Source organism: Gallus gallus, chromosome 8, assembly GCF_016699485.2.
Source record: "Gallus gallus isolate bGalGal1 chromosome 8, bGalGal1.mat.broiler.GRCg7b, whole genome shotgun sequence".
Lineage (NCBI taxonomy): Eukaryota > Metazoa > Chordata > Aves > Galliformes > Phasianidae > Gallus > Gallus gallus.
The window spans coordinates 18672152-18694574 of NC_052539.1; the positions used below are offsets into that span (position 1 = coordinate 18672152).

Consider the following 22423-nt stretch of genomic DNA (forward strand, 5'->3'; position numbering starts at 1 on the left):
GCTGTGTTTTCTCTAGCCTTGTGATCTTACATCTTAGGTATTTTGTTGTGAAGCTGTTGGCATGCAAAAAGATGGAAGGATACATGTGCACGCTTGAATATGTGTATACATGTCATATATATATATAAAAATATTTCTATTAAAATATTTTATACATTCATATGCAGATACATACATACGTATATATATATGTATATGGATGAGACATATCTTCATATGCCTTACATTATTTTTATAGATATAATATACAGTTGCAATATATAAAGCATTTATATAGTATGGTAAGAATGCACATTAAAAAAATGTCTTCAGTAATCAGAGGAAACTGAAATGACAAATGTCTTATTACAGGACAGTAGAAATGAAGACCAAGTCAAAGATAAAAAGCTGGAAGTTTACTAGAAAGTGTGTATGAGATGCTTACCAGACAAAGTTTTGTTCCCAATCTCCGCTGTCAGAGCCTTGGATTACCTAGTACTGAAAGCAGTGATTGGTCACACAGGTGAAGAAACAGATCTAGAGCTGCCAAAGCAAACAAGAAGTGGAAAGACAATGCCAAAGGTTGCAAACAGTTAGAATAAAGTGCACTGTTGAATTAGGTTGGAAGTTTGGTTGCATGCCTTGGTAAAGGAAAGCAAGATTGATGGGATAATTGGGCAATGGAAGTTTAAGACTTCTTGGGCTTAAGACATCAGGGCATCAATATCAATTGTTTAAGTGGCAAAACTGGAGTGTGAGTTAACTGAATACTTATGTGAACATAATGTAGCCACATTCAGTTTTTTAAATTGAAATAATAATGGAAAAGTGAATGTATTTAGCATTTCTTATTTCTGATGAGTTTCTGAGTCTGCACCAGGGTTGTTTGATGGATAGGAAGAGCTCAAGCAAGTGAGAAGTTTGTTGGGCAGTCAGTACTACATGTGAGTTAAAAGTTTCAGCTTGCTTTTGTTATATCATGTGTCTGCTATCTAGTATGTGTCTTTATAAATAAATAAAAGCAAGATAAAGTTTCGTTCTGCCTTGACAAGCAGGTCACGTGGTTTCAGCACACTTCAGTACTGTGTGATAACACTTCCCAGAACATACAGTCCTGGGTAGGCTTGAAAGCTGTCACTTTCTTTTTTTGCCTTTTGAGTGCCATGGTAGAAGCCAGGAAGATGAGTAGTTCAGCCAGACTGGCTTTGATCCACTTGTTTAGGTTTATGCCCTAAAACTCAGAAAAATAGAGGATTGCGTTTTTTAGAACTCAGCTGTATTTAATTTGGACTGCTGATTCCCTTACTTCTAATAAGTTATTTATTTTAACATTTTTAGAAGGTACATTCTAGTAAAGATTGTATATTAGATTTCTACTGTTGCTGCATACTGTAAGGAATTGAATTTTACTCATTCTCACTCCTGTTGAAAAGTGCCTTCTTGGTCTCGGAAATCCCAGCTTCTGGATCTTGGCAAACAAAGCATCTGAAAATGTCATCACTCAGCAGCAATTGCCCACACCTGGAATCGGTTGGTGAGATAACAAAAGAGGAATTGATACAGAAGTCTCATGTGAGTTGTAGCACATTCCTTCCTTCCTATCTCAGTTAAATGTCCTTATCAATTTAGTTGCGCAGCTCATCATGTATTTAGAGTATATTTCCCATCAGTGTTTTTGAAAGCAAGTGATGTTTTAATGGAAATATCACTTAAAAGAGAGAAGCAGAACTTCGTCAGATGCTGCTATTGTGGCAATTAGTTACTTAGATTGTGGAAGTGTAACTATAGAATAGGTAGTATAACTGATGTTTCGAGTGGAAACTGTAACAGAGAAATATATACTTAAATCTTTGTTGGATCACAGTTTACTTTCTGATAGAGGAGCCACAGGTTGAAAACCTGTCTGAACTCTTGGTTTCTAGCTAGTTTTAATAAAGAGAAGAAAGGACTTTGTAACTCATTTTAATAACTGGGAAGTGATCAAAAGTCAACCCTTTTCTGTCCATGGTACTGTATTTCTTTGTAGAAGTGGAGCAGTTGTTTGCTGCTGAGGGGAATACTTTTGCAGGGAGTGTTGAATGTATGGAAATAGGGATGTGCAGGTGTTGTAAGTTCCACTTTCATTTCTCTTGATGTTAAATTGATGAGCAAGACCGATTTTGATGATAATGTAATATGAAATATATTTATGCTTTATTTAGAGGAACGTTTCTTCAGATGAAATCTCAGAGCTGTAAGATTTTACTACAGATACACGAAGCTTAAAATTGGGTTAAGATAAACAAAAATTGAGCTAGTATCAGCATTCTTTTTTTCTGTCTTAAAAATTAGTTGATGGTTGAAATTCAGTTGATAGTTGGTCTTACAGTATTTTTTCTCAGTTTGTCTTGAGGTTGTGGTTTACTGATGATAGTAAATTAAAATCATTCTTTGCTTGTGTGTTTATTGGAACAGGGCAGTTGTCAGGACTGTAAAGTCAGAGGACCCAACCTTTGGGCATGCTTGGAGGTAAGTGTCTCAACTGTAATCTTCTGGAAGACTACAGATAAAAGTTGGTAGTGTTTGTTGTTGTTGTTGGAAGGAACAACTATTGAAGTTCTTTTTCCTGTAACTTAATGTGTTTGACATGAGATTTTTTTTTTTATAAGAAGCCAGCATATTAGGGTTTCTTTCTGTTTTATAGCTTAAAAAAAAAAAAAGTAAATCTTCCGTCATGTCTGTAAATCCTATGATGATATATTGTTCCTGAGTAAACTTAAGCTGCTTTTTCTAACCTTCTCTTACAGTTTTTAATAACGTCTAGCAGTAAATGCTGGCTTCTTAAGACTATCAAAACAGATACTCTGAATTTTGATTCTTAAAAATAAATAACTTTCCCTCTTTTTTTAAACATGTAGAAACATTCTTCAAACTTATCTGAATTTTGTACTGTATTTACACTATATATAGTTCTATCTAAAATATGTTGTTATCTTATTCTTCTTTCTGTCTGCAAAAAGAAAAAAAAATCAAATTTTAGCGTGTTTAAAAAAAAAAAAAGTCTGAAGCTATTACTTCTGATCCATACCACAGGAAATTCTGATTTAGTTTTTAAAATGTCTTCTGAGCCCTTAAAGCCTAGAGCTGTTTCCAGAGTTTGATATGTTTGATATTTTACTCTAAAGGCTTGGCTTCATTTCTTGACAGCATTTGTTTAAGCCCTGTTAGGAAGACTTCTAGGCTGAGATGGAAGCCTATAGGTGTATGTATGAATACTTTTAAGAATCTACATAATTATTTACCTTTTAAACGTATTGGAACAGCGAAAAGATCAGATTTTGTTCCTTCTATCAATAGAAGATAGGCAGGGGAAAGCAGCCACATTTAATGTCTTTTTCTTAGATTATTTGAAGTTTAATTACATATAAAAATCCTCTTGGCGATAGCAAGACAAGTAGGAAGAGGTGTTGAGGGATGCATGAACCTGACAGGTGGGGAAATGCTGTGAAGCTTAAAGCTTGTTTTTTATTTCTCACTTAGAACTCTTGGACTCTTATTGAAAAACTTAATTTCATACCAACAGTTCCAGTTCAATTTTCTGATTACAGTAGTACATTTAAAGTTTCATGCTGTGATACATCTCCTCTTGGATGAATTAACATCTTGTCTTCACCTTTTGTGCATAGAAAAACAGCCAGCACATGGTGAGATCCCAGCATGTTAACTATCTGTAACCTAACCAACACCTGTGATTATTTAATATAGAAATTTGACTGTGTCCAGCTGCAATTTGATTGCATAAATTAACATGCTTAGAGCACTATACAGATAACGTGCTGTACCCTCAGGATTGTCTTGACTCATGCAAATGAGGAATTAATGAAAACTGCTTGAAGATTGACAACTGCGAGATTTCATATTCAACTCAGCCAAATATGTTTTGCAATTAGCACAACTAAACTCAACAATTAAAGTCAAAAACAGCTTTAGATCTTTTAACTTAAATGTAGTGAGTGCCTAACCATATAGTGCCAGAAACCTTTATTTAAAGATAAAGATCAATGAATAGTAAGAAAATTCTATGATGAATAGGCCTTGTATAAGGGTATAAAGGCATTTTTATATGAGCATGTCATGCTTCTAGTCTGTTGTAATTCAGTGTTTGACACTGAGCTAACTTAATGTTTTCTGTCACAGTCACAGTGTCTATCAAATCATGAGTTGTAAAAACATATTTTGACTTTAATCTGAACTATTATATCAAATTGGCAAAATATATATATATATTCTAAAAATACTAAATGTCTAACGCTCTCCACCAGTGTAAGGAGTTGAGTTAAATCTTGCAGCATTCTTACTTAGCTTTAGGTAATATTTATTTTAACACTTAACGTGCATGTCTCTTGGTTTCTGTAGGAACCTGCGAGTTTGAAATATTAGTGCATCTAAAATGGATTGGCAGTGTGTTCCTATTGTGTAAACATATTTGATGCCACTTTTTAATTCTATATACTTCTTCATATCTTGTTCAACAGAACAGATGTACGTATGTTGGCTGTGGTGAAACCCATGTTGATCACAGTACCACCCATTCCCAGGTAAGTGTACTTGCTAGTAATGCAGTAGCTTGAAGCAATGAAGTAGAATTACAGAACTTTCTTACCCTGTTTAATGAAGTCAATAATATATGTTGGCATAACATTTTATTTTTGTTTTTTTTTATGTATAGGATCATGTTTTGCTAGCTTAGGGACGTGTGAATAAAATCTTTGTGCAGCTGCATAATTATTTATATAATTCTGACCTTAGAGCTCCTATAAAGACTGTGGTGAAAATTAAAAGGAAAAGTAAAATAAACACCAAAAAACCCCCGTCCAAATAAACAGTGTTAATTTTCAAGAGCTATAGATGAAAGATTTCTTGAGTACTTCAGGTTCTATGCTGTGCTTTCATCTGCCTTCATGGGATTATGGTTGCCTGATGAATAAGAGGAGGGAAGTTGTATTAACAAAGATAGAGAGTAAAACAGATGTTAAGACTAGTGATTCTTAATTCATGAAACTGGTGCTTTGTTTCTGTATTATGGTCCCTGTTATAGTGGCTTCAGATAAAAACCCTATAAATCAAGCTGAACATGTCCTCTCCTGCTAGATTTTGATTTTAGATCCAGGTTGGTAGGAGCAGTGGTGTGTGTGTGTGCTGTGTTTGCCAGCATGCTGAGTTCTGGCTGGGCTGACCAGCTTGAGTGCATCTGTTTGCATCTTAAACTCGCAGTTTCTTCAGTGCACATACATGTGTCATGGGAAGCTTTGCCAAAATGAAGCAAATAAGCTACATCACTTTTTCTTAACAAATAGGAGAAGGATTTGGGGACCCTGATAGATGAAAAGCTGGATGTGAGCCAGCAGAGTGCTCCTGCAACCTGGAAGGCCAGCTGTACCCTGGGCTGTATCAACAGAGGGGTGGCCAGCAGGGGGAGGGGTGTTTGTCCCCCTCTGCTCTGCCCTTGTGAGGCCCCATCTGGAGTACTGTGTCTGGGCCTGGGGCCCCCAGCACAGGAGGGATATGGAACTGTTGGAGTGGATCCACAGGAGGGCCATGGAGATTATCAAAGGGCTGGAGCAGCTCTCCTATGAAGGAAGATTGAAGGAGTTCGGCTTGTTTAGCTTGGGGAAGGCTCCAAGGAGACCTTGCTGCAGCCTTTCAGTACTTGAAGGGAGCTTAGAATTAGGAGGGGGACCAACTTTGTACACTATTAGACTGATAGGACAAGGGGGAATAGCTTTAAACTAAAAGAGGAGAGGTTTAGGTTAGATGTTAGAAATTTTTTACTTAGAGGATGATAAGGTGCTGAAACAGTTTGCCTGGAAAGGTTGGGGATGCCCCATCTCTGGAGGCAGTCAAGGCCAGGTTGGATGGGATCCTGGGCAGCCTGATCTAGTGGCTGGCAACCTTGCCCATGGCAGGGAGGCTGGAACTAAATACTCTTTAAGGCCCCCACCAACCTAAGCCATTCTATGAATATGCTGGGAACAGAGGCTGTTTTATTAACATATCCTACTCACTGGCTTTCTGATAAAATGAAATTTTTGCCACCAGTTTACTATTCATCTGTCATAGAAAATAAATTGAGGGCTGCACAGTGTAAAATTTTTGGCTTTTAATAACACTGAGGAAGAAGATAAACAACCAAAAAAAATTGGAAACTCTACAACTGATGAATATTAATGAACAAGTAGCATGCTTACTTCTAAAAGTAAGTTTTGATTGCATTTTACCCCCACTCCTGACTTCTTCTGATGCAGAGTCTACTGCATGTCTATAAACATCAGTATTGGATTAATATTAATCTACATACAAGTGTACCTTTTTAACTAACTTTTTAAGCTGAATCATAGTTCTAAAGCCTTTGTGTGAAGTCTTATAAAGAAGTCACTTGTGCACTTGGAGGGCTACTCAATGAAACTATAGTCCACATTAAATATTAAAAACCATTATTATTTTACAAGACCATATTAAGTGAGGGAACTTGGTAGTCAGGTGTCCTTGCAGCTGTGGTATTATTTTCCTAACGTGTAGAAAATCTCTCATCTATAAAGCTGGTCAGTTCTGCCATATACAGTGAAGGGTGGTGAAAATCTTTGGAGTTTAATAGCAGTTGTGTGTGTGATCTTACAGTAAGAAAAGAATTTCACAAAAGAAAGGTGAAAGTTACAACAGTGAAAATATTCTCCATCAAGATTTTGTGTGTCCGTGATATGAAGCTATCATACAGAGAAGTGATTGAGTCTAGAATTAGTGTTTGTTTTGGTAAGAGCAGCTCTTACTGTAAATGGGCTAAAAATCTTGTACCACTCTTCTAATTGCCTGTTAAGTGACCAATGGCCTGAATTTTATACAGCAAACTTGTGGAATAAAACGTCATCCTTACTGTGTGGGAGAAGGAGACTGCTGTTGTGATCAATATGGCATGCTTGGAAAATGAGTTTATTGCAAAATGTAATTCTTCTGACTAAAGTCAGTCGTCTTGCTTTTATAACTATACAGAAGCATATCACACGCGTATGACAGTGGCTTGGAGACTGTATGTTGTTTCTACTTTGAGTGGCTTCTGCTAGTAATGTGTTGCAGCATGTACTAAAATTGTTTTAACCAAATTGCTATAAATATGCGCATCTTAATATATGTTATTTCATTATTGAAAGATCCAGTATTTTAATACTTCTGTTATTAAGCTAAATCTATGAGTCATATTCTTTTTTTTTTTTTTTGCCTGTTTTAGGAGACAAAACACTGTCTAACTGTCAACCTTACTACGCTCCGTGTTTGGTGTTATGCCTGTAGTAAGGAAGTATTCCTGGATAGAAAATTAGGATCTCATTCTCCATTGCCCGATGCAAGACTGACTCAAACACAAGAAAATAGCGTGCAGGTATCTTTTTAACCCAGTGAAATGGGTAGCTGTAGCTTTGAAGTAAACTTTATAACTTCTCTTGTGAGACTGACTTTTCTGAATTCTTGTGACTTTACTTTCTGCTCATTTCTCTCCAGTCTTATAAGCATTGTCTCTTCAGAAAAATTTTATATGTTCAGATTCTGTAATCTGTGCTTCTTAAGAACACTGTTTTCATCTTATATCCTAGCTGTTTTTTAATCAGTAATAAACTCTTAAGGTACAGAAAAAAAGCACTGGGTTAAGTGTAAAGCTACAAGATGGGAATGGTTCGCCTATGCTTCCAATTCTTTCATCTCTTTTAAAAGTATAGTTGTTCAGCATATATCTGGAAAATGGGTGTTATTTCTTTGTGTTTAATGTGCTTACATAAAACTGACGAGTAGCTTGGTTAAAACTAATAGAAGTGCAGTACTTCTAAAAATATCTTGTTTGGGGAATACAGTGTTGGGAAAGATGATATGTAAATTGTGTGCAGTGTTTTACTATTGAAGATGGACGTGGGACAGAAAGATGAGTAGTTTTTTCAGTAGATGCCAGCATCTCAGTTGGATTCATACTGTTGGATTTTTTGTAACATATGTTAACTAGAACTTCTAGTGACTTGATACAAAACAAAGTGTAGGCTTCTGATCCTCTGCCCTGTGACGCTTAGCCTAGTTTAGTCTGCCGAAGATATAGGTATGATGTACAGAAAAATCAGCAGGACCTCGTCTATTTCATACTTCGTGTATAATTTTTATGTGCTCACAAAAAGAGCTTGTCAGGCAGTAATTGTTTGCCTAATAATCTGTTTCGCCATTTGTATATTTTTGTTTCTAGCTGTTTGTCTTTCTTAAATGTAGTGAGCCATCTGGTGGCCTATCAAAACCACAAACTGTGGCTTTGATGTGAAGAGGGAAGAAAACATTATAGCTTGCTTTGTTTCAGTTCTTCAGCTATTGTCATAAAATCATGCAATACTGTAGCTACTAATATGAAAACAAAGATGTATTATTTCATGGTAAAATCTATTCGTTGTGAAATCCTGTTATGCTCACTTTACGGACAGTAAGATTTTGAAATTCATTCAAGTTGCTTTTAGTTACTAATTGGCAAAGTTAAGAGGGAAATGGATAAATACAAATACATACACTTTTCTTTTTGTCCGTATAAGGATTTTAAAATGCCCAGCATTCCCACGCTGAAGATTCCACTATCAGCAGTGTTTGATGACCTTGATATAGAAGTGGAAGAAGATGAGTTAAAGACTAGAGGTAATGAAAGTAAAATCCAGCACTTTATTGATCTTTATTTCGTGTGTCCATCTCCAAGTCTGTTCTCCACCTATACATTAGTTCTATTCTAACTGGAATTATTTCATTACATTGAACTGATATCACAAAGGATATGTGTATTTGTTAGAAAGTATTTCTAGTGGTCATTTTCTTTGTAATACCTGGCCAGTAAACTTTTAAGGTGTCACTTTTGAGAATCTCATGCATATGTTAAGACAGTTTGTTTTCCATCAGTGACAGCAGGAATTATTCTGATATGAATCTGATTTCTCCTTTACTCATCTGCTATTAGTGTTCTCTCTGACAAGTCTGTTGGCATTGACCAAAAAGCCTACTTTGCCCCTTCTGTTGTCTGGCACAGCCTTTATGGATATATCACCACCCCACTAATTTGCCATCTGCCCTAAGCTCATTAAACCATGTGTTTTATTCCTAGTTATTTTTTTTTCCTGCCAATGTGTATATATGAGTTTATTATCCTGGGAATGTAAATTGTATGGAAGTAATATACAAATAGAATTGTGCTATTCTTCCCAGTAATATTGATGTGATTATGTCCATGCACTTCAAATTTGAAGAATAAAACTAAAAATTCTTTCTGTATGTTTTTGACAAAATAAGCATTGGAATATTTCATCATGAGGAAAGAAATCTCTTCAAAAACTTCACTTCTAACATTGCAGGCTGGAAAACTTAGAGTTTTGTCTTATTTCTTTTAAATAGCTGCAGGTATTTCAAAAGTCATAGTTCAGGATTATTATTACTTTCACGTTTAAGTAAGAATGACTGTCCTTTCTGTAGTGAGTCTTGGAAGAGACTAAGAGTATGCAGGCTCGGATGTGGGACACAAGACTATTTTTACTCAGACAGAAACCTTTTACAGCTTAGTGAGAAAATCCCTTTAATTAAAAAAAAAAAAGTTTACTTTTCAGTTGAATTTTCTAATATACCTAAATCCATTGTTAAGTTTTACTTTTCTGACATGGACCAGATGAGGGTTAGCCATATACTTAAAGGATTCTGTTAGACTCAGTGATGTTGATCACTAAATGTAACTTTATCTGTCTTACTGATTGTGTGCTGGTGTTATTATTTTCCCACACAACAGCAAATTTATTTTGAGGTGAATTAGTTTATTAATTTAACACTTCAGTAGCCCTGAATAGCAAGTGGTTCAGATGAATTTTTCCCTGAATTGAGATTGTATGATAATTATGACTTCTTTGAATAGCCTCTCCTCAAATTAGAGGGCATTTTTGCTTGTCTCTGCAATCAGTGAAAGAATGTTAGTTGTAGCTTTTATGTATGTGGGAAAACTGTATGTGGATATCAGTCAAGAAAGTAAACAAACTGGGCTTGAAAATAAATTCTTTGTGGTAATCTAAACTGAGCAGTCTGTGTGTAACAATAAGGGTATATAATTGGCATAGAAAAAGACTGGTTGTAAGTTAATTATGGCTCTGGTAATGGGCAGTCACATGGCAAATACATTTTGAGCGTTGCATATATTTAAATGTTAACGTGAACTTGACAAAAGAGTTAAATCGTTATTTTGGTAATATGATCAACTATTTTGAACGCAGCATAGAAACAATTTAACTGAATGGGTAAATCATTAAGTTCTACTAAAGTATAAATGTTTGACAACTGTATTTTAAAGTGACAATCTGCAACTGTCATAAAACAGGAAGAATTAAGATAAAACACGATCTGCTTTTCTGAAGTATTTTACCCAATACCAAAACACTAATTACTTTTCCAATATAGTAATCTAGACACAGGACTTAGGAGTCCTGTGTTTCTTTTGGTTAAAACTCTGCATTATAATGGGCTTTGTAACTGTGACACAGGCATTTTAATTAGCGCATATTTACTATGAAATGTTTTTCTTAGTATGCCTTAGATTACCAGACTGACTGAATATCTTTTTTTTTTTTTTTTTTTCCAGGTCTAACAGGATTAAAAAATATTGGTAACACTTGTTACATGAATGCAGCTTTACAAGCTCTTTCCAACTGGTAAGCAGAATGGTTGTAAATGAAATTTTCTATTTGCTTGTGTGCATACTTTCTCAAGGCTGAGATTGAGTATTTTGATGGGTTAGACTATTGTAGAAGAAAACATGTGTTTGTTAATTCTCAATCTTGCATAGTACAAGCAGTTGTGTCATTGATAGAAAAAAATATATTGTGATATATGAACTAGTTTGTTTTTAACTTGTACAGTACTTAAGTATGTATCATATGCTTTCCATGTGCATCTGCTGTTGACTGCCAAGACAGGTCGCAGGGTTAACTGGACCTTACTGAGAAGCTCTATAAGGGAGAGGAGAACAAAGGGAAATCTCTCTAGGAGGTAAAGAGTGGACAAGGCATCTAATCATGAGGAAATGATTTTAAGAAATAACGAAGTTAATGCGTACATAGCAGTATCTGCTTTGTTGGCTAAAAATTGGTCCAATCTGTGTGAGAGGCATCCAAAAGGGATGGAGGGAGAGAAGTTAGTGTGATAGTGAAGTTAGATGTGAGATAGTGACATAGCATGAATTAAATAGGTAAATTGTTCCTTATATAGATATTAAGGCCAAGTGCAAGGTCCTACACCTGGGTCAAACTAATCCCAAACGTGAATGCATTCTGGGGAATTGGTGGACAAAAAAATTGAATATAAGCTGATGATGTGTACTTGCAGCCCAGAAGCGTAGGTAGCAGGTCAAGGGAGATGGTTCTCTCACTCTACGCTGTTCTCCTGAGACCTCACCTGGAGTATTGCATTCAGCTCTGGGGCCCCCAGCTTGAGAAGGATGTAGAACATTTTAAGTGGGTCCAGAGAGAGGCCATGAGGATGGTAGAGAGCTGGAGCTCTTATCCTGTGGAGACAGGCTGGGAGAGTTGATTGCTGAGCGTAGAGAAGAGAAGGCTCTGGGGAGAATTTATAGCAGCTTTTGCAGTACTTCAGGGATTCCTACAGGAAAGATTGGAAGAGACTCTTTATGAGGATTAGTAATGATAGGATAAAGGAATAGTTTTAAACTAAAAGAGAGGAGGTTTAAGTTAGATGTTAGGAGGAAATTTTTGCCTCGGAGAATGGTGAGGCACTGGAAGAGGTTGCCCAGATAAGGAGAGGATGTTCTTTAAGGTCCTTTCCAACCCAAGCTATTCTGTAATTATTGCTGTAATGGTACATATGTATTTCTGTTATGGCTAGTAAATGTTACCTTGTATTTCAATCCCAATGGTAAATTCTGGTGCTTCAATAAATGTCAGAATGCATTAGAAGGGCATTGTTGCTGTACTTCTGAAGTTGTGCTATTAGGAAATGTTTGGCTAAAGCATTTAAGGATGTAGGAAATTGAACTGTTCAGTTACATAGTAATATTGCTGCTCTTGTAATAGTCTTTTATGGAATGTTGATTTACTCTTCTATTTCAATATAACATTAAAATTTTTTTCTTATCTTTTTAAATCAGCCCACCTTTGACACATTTCTTTCTTGACTGTGGAGGCTTAGCCCGAACAGATAAAAAACCAGCAATCTGTAAAAGTTACCTCAAGCTGATGACAGAACTCTGGCACAAAAACAGGTATTGCATCACTTTGATGATAAAATGGTTATAAATAAATTCTAGTGTCATAAAGCATGGGTTCATCTGTCCTGTGCATATAACTTTTATTCTGTAGATATCACAGAATTACTCTCCTAAAGTAAGGAACTCTATCTTGCATGATTTTTTACTGTTCGTACAGGCGGTTATCTATATCTACCAGTGACAGGACAAAAATTGATGTAATTTGTAGTAAGGAAGATACGACAAGAAATAAACTCTATAGAAAAGTGGCATTGAACTTTTAGGAATAGTTTACATCAGTCTGAAATTCATCTAAAACATTAATCATTTCTCTGTCCTTAAATCTTTATCAAATATCAATTGCCTCTAACTCCTTATGTGGTAATTTCCATTATCTCCATCTAAGAAAATACAGATATGCATAGAATGTTAAAGAAATAATTGCGTATAGTGTCAAGACACTGTGATCCAACATCTGATTCTTTGACAAGAAATGTAGTATAAGAGGCCTGATACAATCTTTGTCAGTTTTTTTAATATAGTTAATTCAATACTAAAGTTATGTTAAGATTAATATTATTGATGTTGTACTTATAATTCAGTTGCACATTAAGTTATTTGGAAAATTCTACCTGAATGCAGGCTTTAAAAAATGGGTATCTATGTAATCTAAACATGTTTTTTTTAGGCCTGGTTCTGTTGTTCCGACTGGTTTATTTCAAGGAATTAAAAGTGTTAATCCAACTTTTCGAGGCTACTCTCAACAGGTAAAACTTTCTTATGTTTTACATTGCCAAAGCTGTAAAATTGTCTTTTATTTTTTAATTTAAAGCTTGAAATACCATACTTTTTATATCTATTTAAAGCAAATTCAAAATATACATGAATTCACCTACAAGTTATATTTTCTTAATTTGAATTTTCATTTAATAATTTAAAAAAAACAAAAACGGTGTGTTTGACAAGCAGCCCTGTGGGAACTGTAAGTTGGTAACCTATTAAATAGGCGTGGATTATTTTATAATACAAGGCATTCTTCAGTTGATCCTTCATGTAGTATCTAGCTGCATTGATGCTGTTTGTCATATTTTATTAAAAACATCTGAGCTAGAGGAGGGGTTTAACCCCTGTTGTTGGAAAAGCTTAGTAGCATCTTCAGCAGATTTCAGGAACTAGCTATTACTCAAAGGAGTTTTGCTGTTTCAATTATCATGTTTTCTACTGGTGGTTCAGAGGATTACAATGTGTTTTGATGTCCAAAAGCTGTGTGGAGCTTTAAAGTAAATGCTTAAAGAGTAATCTTGGTTTTTTTAATTTACATACTTTATTTTTTTGAAGAGTTGCATGAGTTCCTGGAAAAGTAGAAAATCAGTCTTGGTAATGTAAATAAATCTATAGGGAAACTTAATTCTTGCAGCTTTGAGTGCTGAGGAGAATCTTTTTACGTGGGTAGTAGCGCCTAAAGAGATATTTTTAGGTTCTGCCTGAATCACACTATAACTTTACTTTTAGTAGGTTTGCATGGCAACAATTAAAGCTAGGTAGGTCTTAGCTGACCAGCACTTTTCTGTTGTTCATCCTCACAAGTTGAGTAAACAGCCATTTTGCTAATGCAAAAATGATTATCAGTTAATCTGCATCTAATGTTTTGAATCTCGTTTTCTTGGAAAAGGATTCCCAGCAAGTAAGCACTGATTTTTGGGTAGTGGAAATAAATGTCCAATAGCTGTAATTTTTAAGAAAATAACAAAATTTGTTTTATACCAAAAGTCTGTGGAAGAATGTTTTCTGGTCAGCAACTGTGAGCTTAATAACTAATTGCTCTGACAGGTGGGAATGATGATTGTTATGAAAATGATTAATATAAGATACAACAGGAAAAATGCAAGCAGTTGTAGTTGCCAGGAAAAAGAGTTTTTCTCCTGTGGTTACTTTTATTAGATATTCTTTACTGTCAGGAACCAAGCTATTGCACAGACTTTTGAGATTTAGTGGTTTTTAAAGAAGCATTTCCAAACGTGGATTAGGCTTGTGGTAATACTTGACAGCTCTTTGTGGAAACAGTGATGGTTCTTGAAGAATCCTGCCTAGGCTTGAGAAGAAAAATTAAGATCTTACTGACAGTTTGATGAAATTGGAAAGATGTGCTAATCAGATTGTAAAACCTTTAATAAAATGCTTCCTTGCCCAATGAAAGCAAGGCACTAATTGCTTTGCTGAAGGCACAGCATAAAAAAAAAAAACCTATCCTAAAACATTTCATTACCAGTAAAGCTGGAACCTGACTGTACTGTTGGTAGTTACTTGAATTATATTCGTTGTACATGTAAATAATGAAACTATTTTTGTTAAAGTTGTTGAATTAAGCTTTCTGGGAATTGGAGTGTTCTGGAGGCAATTTGTATGACGAGTCCTTGTGATGTGCAAGAAATGGATATGGGAAGCAAATATGTGGTCTGGAAATGAAATTTATTTTGAACACCAGGCCTGGACAAAGGAGTTTACTTTATTCTTTAATTTTTTTTAGGCCAGCATTCAGTTTTGGTGTAATTTATCAGTGTCCTTTCACGATTCAACTTAAATATTTTTCAGATATAAAGGAATAATATTGTAAAACTTGTTTAAAATCCTAGGATGCACAAGAGTTTTTGCGTTGCCTAATGGATTTGCTTCATGAAGAACTTAAAGAGCCCATTGTAGAAGTGGAAGATGCACAGACTATGAGTGTTGAAGAGAGTATGGAAGTAGACAAGAGCCAGTCAGATGTAGGCTTTCAGCCGTGTGAATCCTGTGGTACCTGTGATAAAATAGAAAATGATGCTGTTTTCAAACCTGTCTTGGAGGATCCTGCAGAGACAACCATGTTAATTCAGGATGATGAGAACAACTCAATCACATCCAAAGACTGGCAGAAAGAAAAAATATCAAGCAACAAACTTAACAGAGCAAATTCTATGGAAGATTTGGAAAAAGATACAAACAGTACTTCAGAAGCAAATGAATTTTTAAATAATCAAGGAACTGTCAAAGTACAGATACACAGCAGATTCTCAGGTAATGCATTGCTAATGTGTAGTAGTCAAATTCTTAGCTGGAATACCTGCCAAGTGGAAAAGAGCTGTAGGATACAGTAGAGAGATATAGGTCAAGCAAGCTGACTGGATTTGTTTGTAAACAGTGTGCTTCCTTAAATTATTTTTTTCAGTATACATATCCTGAATTCAATTTGAATTCCCTTGGGAAGCTAAAGATTTGTACTGCGTGAGGTCTCAGATAACTCAGAGTGGAGGGTTTGTTTTTGTTTTGTTTTGACTTCAAGTTGTGTGGATTGAAATGGTTTCATTTCTAAATGTCCTATGACCTGACAGTGTGGTTAAATAAATTACATACCTATTGTGTCCATTCATTCCGCAGTGACTTTTTTGTTAAAATTTGTGAAATAATGCAAATCTGTATTGCAGAGTACATCAATGATGTCCACATGAATGATGTATCTGGAGCCCAAACCCTGTCATCAAATGAAGGGACGAACACACGCTTGTCAAGCAGTCCTCCAAAATCATGTACATCATGCTCTTCATCGACACCAATCCACAAAAAAGGTAAATGCCCTTTTTCTTTTTTTTTTTCCTTCTTTCCTTGTGTCAACGAATTGCTGTATTTGACAGTATTTGTTTTGTTTCTTCTTTACAGCAGACTTCCAGACTTGGAAGACTTTACTCTGATTTCACATTACTTGTGTAGCAATGCAGTATTGGTCATAATGGTTGTAGAATTTGATCAGAGGCCTGGAGGTCTATGCAAAGAGGCTGAGAGAGTTGGGATTGTTGGGCCCTGTCGAAATCTTATAGTGGCATTTGAGTACCTAAAGAGGGGCTATGAGAAAGCTAGAGAGAGATCTTCATCAGGGATTGTAGTGGTATGGTGAGGATTAAAAGCTTTAAACTTCATTAGTGATATGGAGGTATGGAGATTTAGATATTGGTAAAAACTCTTCATGGTGGAGCACTATCATAGGCTACCCAGAGAAGCTGTTGATACCACATCCCTGGAAGTGTTCAAGGAAAGGTTGGATTCGGCTTTGGGCAAACTGGTCTAGTGAGAGGTGTTTTTGCGTATGGCAGAGGGATTGAAGCTTGTGATCTTTGACATGCTTTCCAACACGAACCATTCAATGATTGTAACTGCTTGAGGAACCTATGTGGATTGTTGGGTAGTAATAGTAATCTGGTTGTGTCATTTCTAAGAAGTGTTTAGTAAATAGAAATGGGGCCTTAGCCCATAATCTAGTCCTAAATAGATGTTGCCTTTGATTATGTTGTTCAGAGTTGAAGGAAAGTAGAATCAGTGCATCTTGTATTAATTTCCTTATTTTATTTCTGTTCTTCTACAGTCTCAACTGTATCATCACCAAAAAGGAAGAAGTGCAAGAAGTACAGGAGTGTTATCTCTGATATATTTGATGGGACCATAATAAGTTCAGTACAGTGCTTAACTTGTGATCGGGTGAGTAAGAAGGGGAAGGGGAATTTCTTTAATGTTTTTTGTTCTCAATACATACAGCTATGGTTTTACAGATGCAGTTGTTTTCTGGTAACTATCCTCTTGTGGCAGACATTCCTCAGAGGATAAGACTGTTAATGCTTGTTTACTCAAATGCTAATAGCTGCTACTATGAGCACCTTTTGTTTAAACTAACTTTCTTTCGTTGAACTATAAACTTAGAGCAAAACGATAACATTCTGAGAATTGGTTTACAGCAGAGATGAAGGAAAAACTTTAACGACTTTGTTTAGATATGATTTGTTCCTGGTTAAGTTCTGAATATGCTAGTAGTCATACTTACTGTTGTGGTAACTTCACAAGCACATCATGATAAAAATAAGTACAAGTAGTCCAGTCATGTTGCTTTAAGTCTTACTGGCAGATTGAAGCTGAGAAAATTTATCTGTGGCAAAATCTAAGTAAACACATTTACAAGTAATATGGGTCAATAACTGCTTTCTGCAGTTGTCTTCTACTGCAAAGATGTGTATTAGAAGAACAGCTGATTTTCTTGCATTATCTGCTTATCAAATTATTTGGAACAGCACAGATGATCACTTAAAAATAATTAAAAAAAAAATCAATTAACATCTATAGTGGGCTCCTTTAATTTCAAAGTAGTAGTACCAAATAGTGGATATCCAAATCTTTGCATTGAGGGCAAGTTTCTCAGACACTGGAACAGGATTGCTAGGGCCATGATGACAGCACCAAGCTGCTGCTAGAGGTCAAGAAACATTTGGACAATACTCTCAGAAATATGATTTTTTTTTTTTTAATTTTTTTGTGGTCTTGTGTGTAGCCACAAGTTGGACTCTGATCCTTGTTGTTCTATTTCATCTCAGGATATCCTATGAAGGTTTAAAAGAAACCTCACTCTAATGCAGTTTCACGTCCTTATGACTCCCCTTGTTTTAGAACTAACAACACTGAGACTTTGGGTTGAGCAAATTCAACAGCAACAACAAAGTTCTGTTTGTGCATAGTTGATGCTTTTACTCTGTGACTATATAATCGTTAAATCCAGAATGTTATTTTTCTACCTTTTTTTTTAAAATGAACCCCTCCTTTAAGTGGTTAACTTGCCACCAAGCGTAATCTGTGCCTCTATACAATGATTTAGTTACTGATAATCTTTGTGGAATGTAATTGCTGTTTCTGTTAAAGCTTAACTGTGTTTTATTTCATTTGTTTTCTCCTTTAGCTGTCTGTAACCTTGGAGACTTTTCAGGATCTGTCCTTGCCAATTCCAGGTAAGGAAGATCTTGCTAAACTCCATTCTGCAAGTCATCAGACATCTCTAGTCAAAACAGGGTCGTGTGGAGAAGCATATGCCCCCCAGGGCTGGATAGCATTTTTTATGGAATATTTCAAAAGGTAAATGATTCTTACTTTGTTTTATTTATTTATTTATTTTGAAATCCCTGTTTCTGCTCTTCCAGCAGAACATTTGTTGGTTTTCTTTCTTTTCTGTCAATGATGTTTCAGGTTTGTTGTCTCATGTGTTCCTAGCTGGTTTTGGGGTCCAGTTGTAACCTTACAAGATTGTCTTGCTGCCTTTTTCGCCAGAGATGAGCTGAAGGGTAAGAGGTTAATTACATGAACATGCTGCTTTTTTTCTCCAGTCGTGACTTAAAAAGTTAGTATATTCTTTGCTTTATGCAAGTAAGCAAAGGCTACCTATTAACCTGTAATACAGTCATGCCTTTCTCTTATGCGGTCAAGGTAAGCTGCTCAGTCATTGGAATATTTAGGCAAGAAACTCCGATGAAAGCTGCTTTAGCAATGTGAAGTGAATCTCAATTGATATGATTAAGTGATATCAACTGAAGGTTCATCAGTATTTCAAAAAACACTATATTGTCATTCTTATAGCCTAAATTTGGTCTGGGCAAATTTTTTTCCTTTTAAATTATATAATATCATCTCTTCAGACAGCATATGCTGTGTTGCTTTATAGTTAAAAGCATAAAATGTAGAACATTTCTATTTAATTGATGTGTCAACACTCTTACAGCAGTTAAATATCAGATGCAACCTAAAGACAAATTCTCTTGAAGCTTTTATGTGTCCGATGTTTGCACTTGAAGGATAGACGTGTGGATCTAGAGAGTAATGGCTGTTTTTCTCCTCTCTGATGTTTGCAGGTGATAACATGTACAGCTGTGGAAGGTGTAAAAAGTAAGCTGGCTTTTATCTCTGTTTGCTTTAACTTGTTTTAATTTGAGCGCTTTATTGCTTCTGTTAATCAAGAGAAATTTATTTTCTTTGGTTATGTCACAGCACTTCTGATCTTTTTATACAACTTTGTTCTGCCAGAAGTTTAGTATCACAAAGGTGCTGTAGCTGGGACGCAACAGTTAATTCACTGTACTGTGTTGCAAACCAGTGTGGTAAATTCATTTTTGTTTCTTATGTTCCTAGACCAATGTAATGACCAGTCTATTTTTTTTTTACTTAATAAAATAAAAAGCTTTTAGCTCTGTATTACTGACAAGCTTGCATTGAGATGCAATAGGTCTCTTCAGTGTGTGTGATAATAAATGAATGTATTGATAGAAATATACTTTAAGTGGTCCAAAGGTTGCTCAGAGCACTGTATGGAAAAGGAGCAGTATTCCTTGCTATGTAACTGGTGTTCTAGTGTAGATAATGTCTTAAAAATAAACTTAGTAGGTTTCTTTTTCTGTTTGCTGAATAATCAGCTTGAAGTTCTTTCCCTTATGCTAAGACAAACTGTTAGGTGGAATTTGGTTATTTGTAGCTACTGCTTTGAATTTTTCAGTAGTACAGATTGTCCTTTTCTTCTGAAGCATTGTTGTTTATATCGTTTTGGCTACTTCATGTCTAGCCTACACTGTAGAAATATTTTGTCTTACTAATGTTCAGCTTATATTTTCATTGTCTTTTGCTGATCTAACACACACGCAAAGAAAAACCTTCTCAAAACTAAGTGTGGATTAATCTTTTATTTACCTAGGTTAAGAAATGGAGTGAAATTCTGCAAAGTGCAAAAATTTCCTGAGGTACTGTTACTACGTACACTTTAAAATGCTTTTTTGTATGATTAGGAATGTGGTAAGACTAATGAGTTGCATATGGCAAATTGTGTTTATAATGTGACATGACGAAAGTGTATCTTTGTTGGCTTTTTTTTAAGAAGTGAGAAACATTAGATTGTTCACCTTGGAAGAATGGGAACCTGGTGCATGAAAAATAAATCTGGAAGATGCGTTGGGTTTTTTTCCTCTGTTGTTGTTGTCAGCCTGCAGAACTTAATACTCTAATCTAGTCTGGCTGTGCTATTTAACTTATGCTGTTGAAGTCTTTTTCAATAAGTCATACTTGTAACTTTATGTACTAAAAGCAATCCAATCTTACACCTAAAAACGTGAGTTAATGGCTGCAACAATCAAGAAGAATTAATGTCCCTCATGCTGAGATTGAAAATATGTCCGTTAAGGAAAAGGTGTGTCTTTAATTGCTGCATCAGTGTAAGTATGAGTTCAGAACTGTCTTATTGTACTGATAGCAAAATAAGTCTTTAATAAAATTACAAATTCATTTGAAATTTCTTGAGCTTCAGTTGATTAAAATAGCATATCTGTGGAACACAGAGCTTGTGATCAGTTTTCTCAGACCACAGAGAAAAGGGATCCTTTTGGGATGATAAAAGAAAAAGATGGCATGATAAATTATAGTTATTAAAAATCAAATAGTAGCAGTGAGTGAGTGAATCTACTGATCCTTCTTACAGATACTGTGCATTCATCTCAAAAGATTTAGACATGAACTTATGTTTTCCACAAAAATTGGAACCCATGTGTCCTTTCCATTGGAAGGCCTTGATCTTCAGCCTTTCCTTGCGAAGGACAGTCCAGCTCAGATAGTGACTTATGATCTCCTATCTGTCATCTGCCATCATGGAACTGCCAGCAGTAAGTATGAGGTTAATTGTTTTGCATTTATTATTCACATCAGCACTTCTGTTTAAAAATAATGTTTATGTACTGAAGAGTTAAATGGTTGAGAGTGGTTAATTTTAATGTTGAAGTTGAATTCTGTAAAAATTGTAAATAAATAAAAATTCTGTAATAGTACGAAACTATATATCCTTAAGAAGGTAAACAGTTCAAATAACAATAGATCCCAGCAGTTAGTTGATAAGCTGTTCTACATAACTGTTATTTGTCTAGAGGTTTTGATGCTTTGTATGTGATATTTTATTTGAAACGAATTTCCCAAAGCACCACGAAGATAACCGTTCGTTTGGACGATCTCTGTCAGTTAACCCCACAATAGGGAGTGGATTGTGGTGAGAGTAGCATTAGCTTCTTAACGTTTTCTGTTGCGTTCATTTCTGCCTTAGCACTTTCAGCATCTTTAAGATACAGAAAATCAGAGAAAGAAAAGTTTAAAGCCAGAAGCCTTAAACTTCTTAGGTTTTTGTAAAAGTTACCTAATCCCTTCTGTTCCCTAAACTTGAGGTATTTGTTGTTTAATGATGTTGCTTTGCCACGGTTCTTTCCGGGATAGTATTTCATTTTCCATTTAGAGTTTGGTGAAGGATATGTCTACAAATCAGCTTAGTGACATTTAATTATTGGCAGTGGGATATGTATTTTAAAATTATAGTACTTTTAAGTGTATTATGAGTTGTGTAACTGCAAAATGATACCAAGACCATGCATTGTATTAACACGTCTGTCGTAATTTCTATTAAAAAGTGTAAGATATTAGGAGTTCAGTGTGGAATTGTTTGACAGCCCCATTCCGACTTGAATGGCGTGGCTTAGGAACACGTTAGATGGAGGGTTGCTTGAAGAGTTCAAACAAGAGTCTCTGTTCCTTCAGTATGCTGAAAACATTGCCTGGCTTTCTGCTGACTGATAGAAATGCAGTGGGAAGAAAGAAAGACTGATCCTAAACTTGAGAAAATGTAATATTCAGGTCCTGACTTGCTAATGATTTGGTATTCAAAAGACTGGCCTTTTTGGTAGTTAATCTGCCTTGCATGAAAATGAGATAAAATGGCAACTTTGCACACTACCTGGTAACTCTTGGTTCTAACACTCTAGGTGGACATTATATAGCTTATTGTCGAAACAATTTAAATAATCTGTGGTATGAATTTGATGACCAAAGTGTCACAGAGGTTTCAGAATCCACAGTGCAAAATGCGGAAGCCTATGTTCTCTTCTACAGGTAAGAAATGAAAAATATGATGGTACAAATATTAGTCAGGTATGTAAATAATTTTTTAAGCAATTAAGTCTTTTCAGCTTTCAGAAATTAGCTGCTCTCCAAGAATTATAGAAGAATTAGCAAAGCCTGTACTGGATAGAAAGCTAATTCTTTGATTACGTCCTTAACACTTGCTCGATCACTGCTAAAACATGTACACAAGTTAAAATGAAAACTGAATCTGCATAAATAAAAACACGTTAAGATGACTAGAAAGAGTTCTAAGTAATTCATTACTAGTTCTAAGAACTGCGTAGTTTTCAGTTAGCAGAAAAGAGTTGTGCATTAGAAATCTAGCACACAGACTCTGACTGTTAGAGCTCTAAAGGGAATCATGGAAACTGTTTAGCAGATGGGATATGGAACAACAGGGATTTT

At 35.4% G+C, this 22423-nt stretch overlaps 1 protein-coding gene across 11 annotated transcripts in view; it reads left to right on the forward strand.

The window, feature by feature from the left end:
- USP33 (ubiquitin specific peptidase 33) overlaps positions 1–22423 on the forward strand; it is a 34830-nt gene that overhangs the window by 2835 nt on the left and 9572 nt on the right. For 2 of the 11 annotated variants that reach the window (XM_004936670.5, XM_046944786.1), the window contains exons 2-19: positions 352–502; positions 1413–1551; positions 2434–2487; positions 4494–4556; positions 7241–7390; positions 8568–8667; positions 10637–10706; positions 12158–12271; positions 12945–13023; positions 14890–15310; positions 15718–15858; positions 16650–16762; positions 18006–18178; positions 18281–18384; positions 18949–18982; positions 19782–19827; positions 20559–20739; positions 21880–22006. In XM_004936670.5, the coding sequence (XP_004936727.1) occupies positions 417–502; positions 1413–1551; positions 2434–2487; positions 4494–4556; positions 7241–7390; positions 8568–8667; positions 10637–10706; positions 12158–12271; positions 12945–13023; positions 14890–15310; positions 15718–15858; positions 16650–16762; positions 18006–18178; positions 18281–18384; positions 18949–18982; positions 19782–19827; positions 20559–20739; positions 21880–22006 (2195 nt within the window). In that variant the 5' untranslated portion in view covers positions 352–416. The other 9 variants (XM_422389.7, XM_046944787.1, XM_004936671.5 and 6 more) reach the window with 8 other exon arrangements.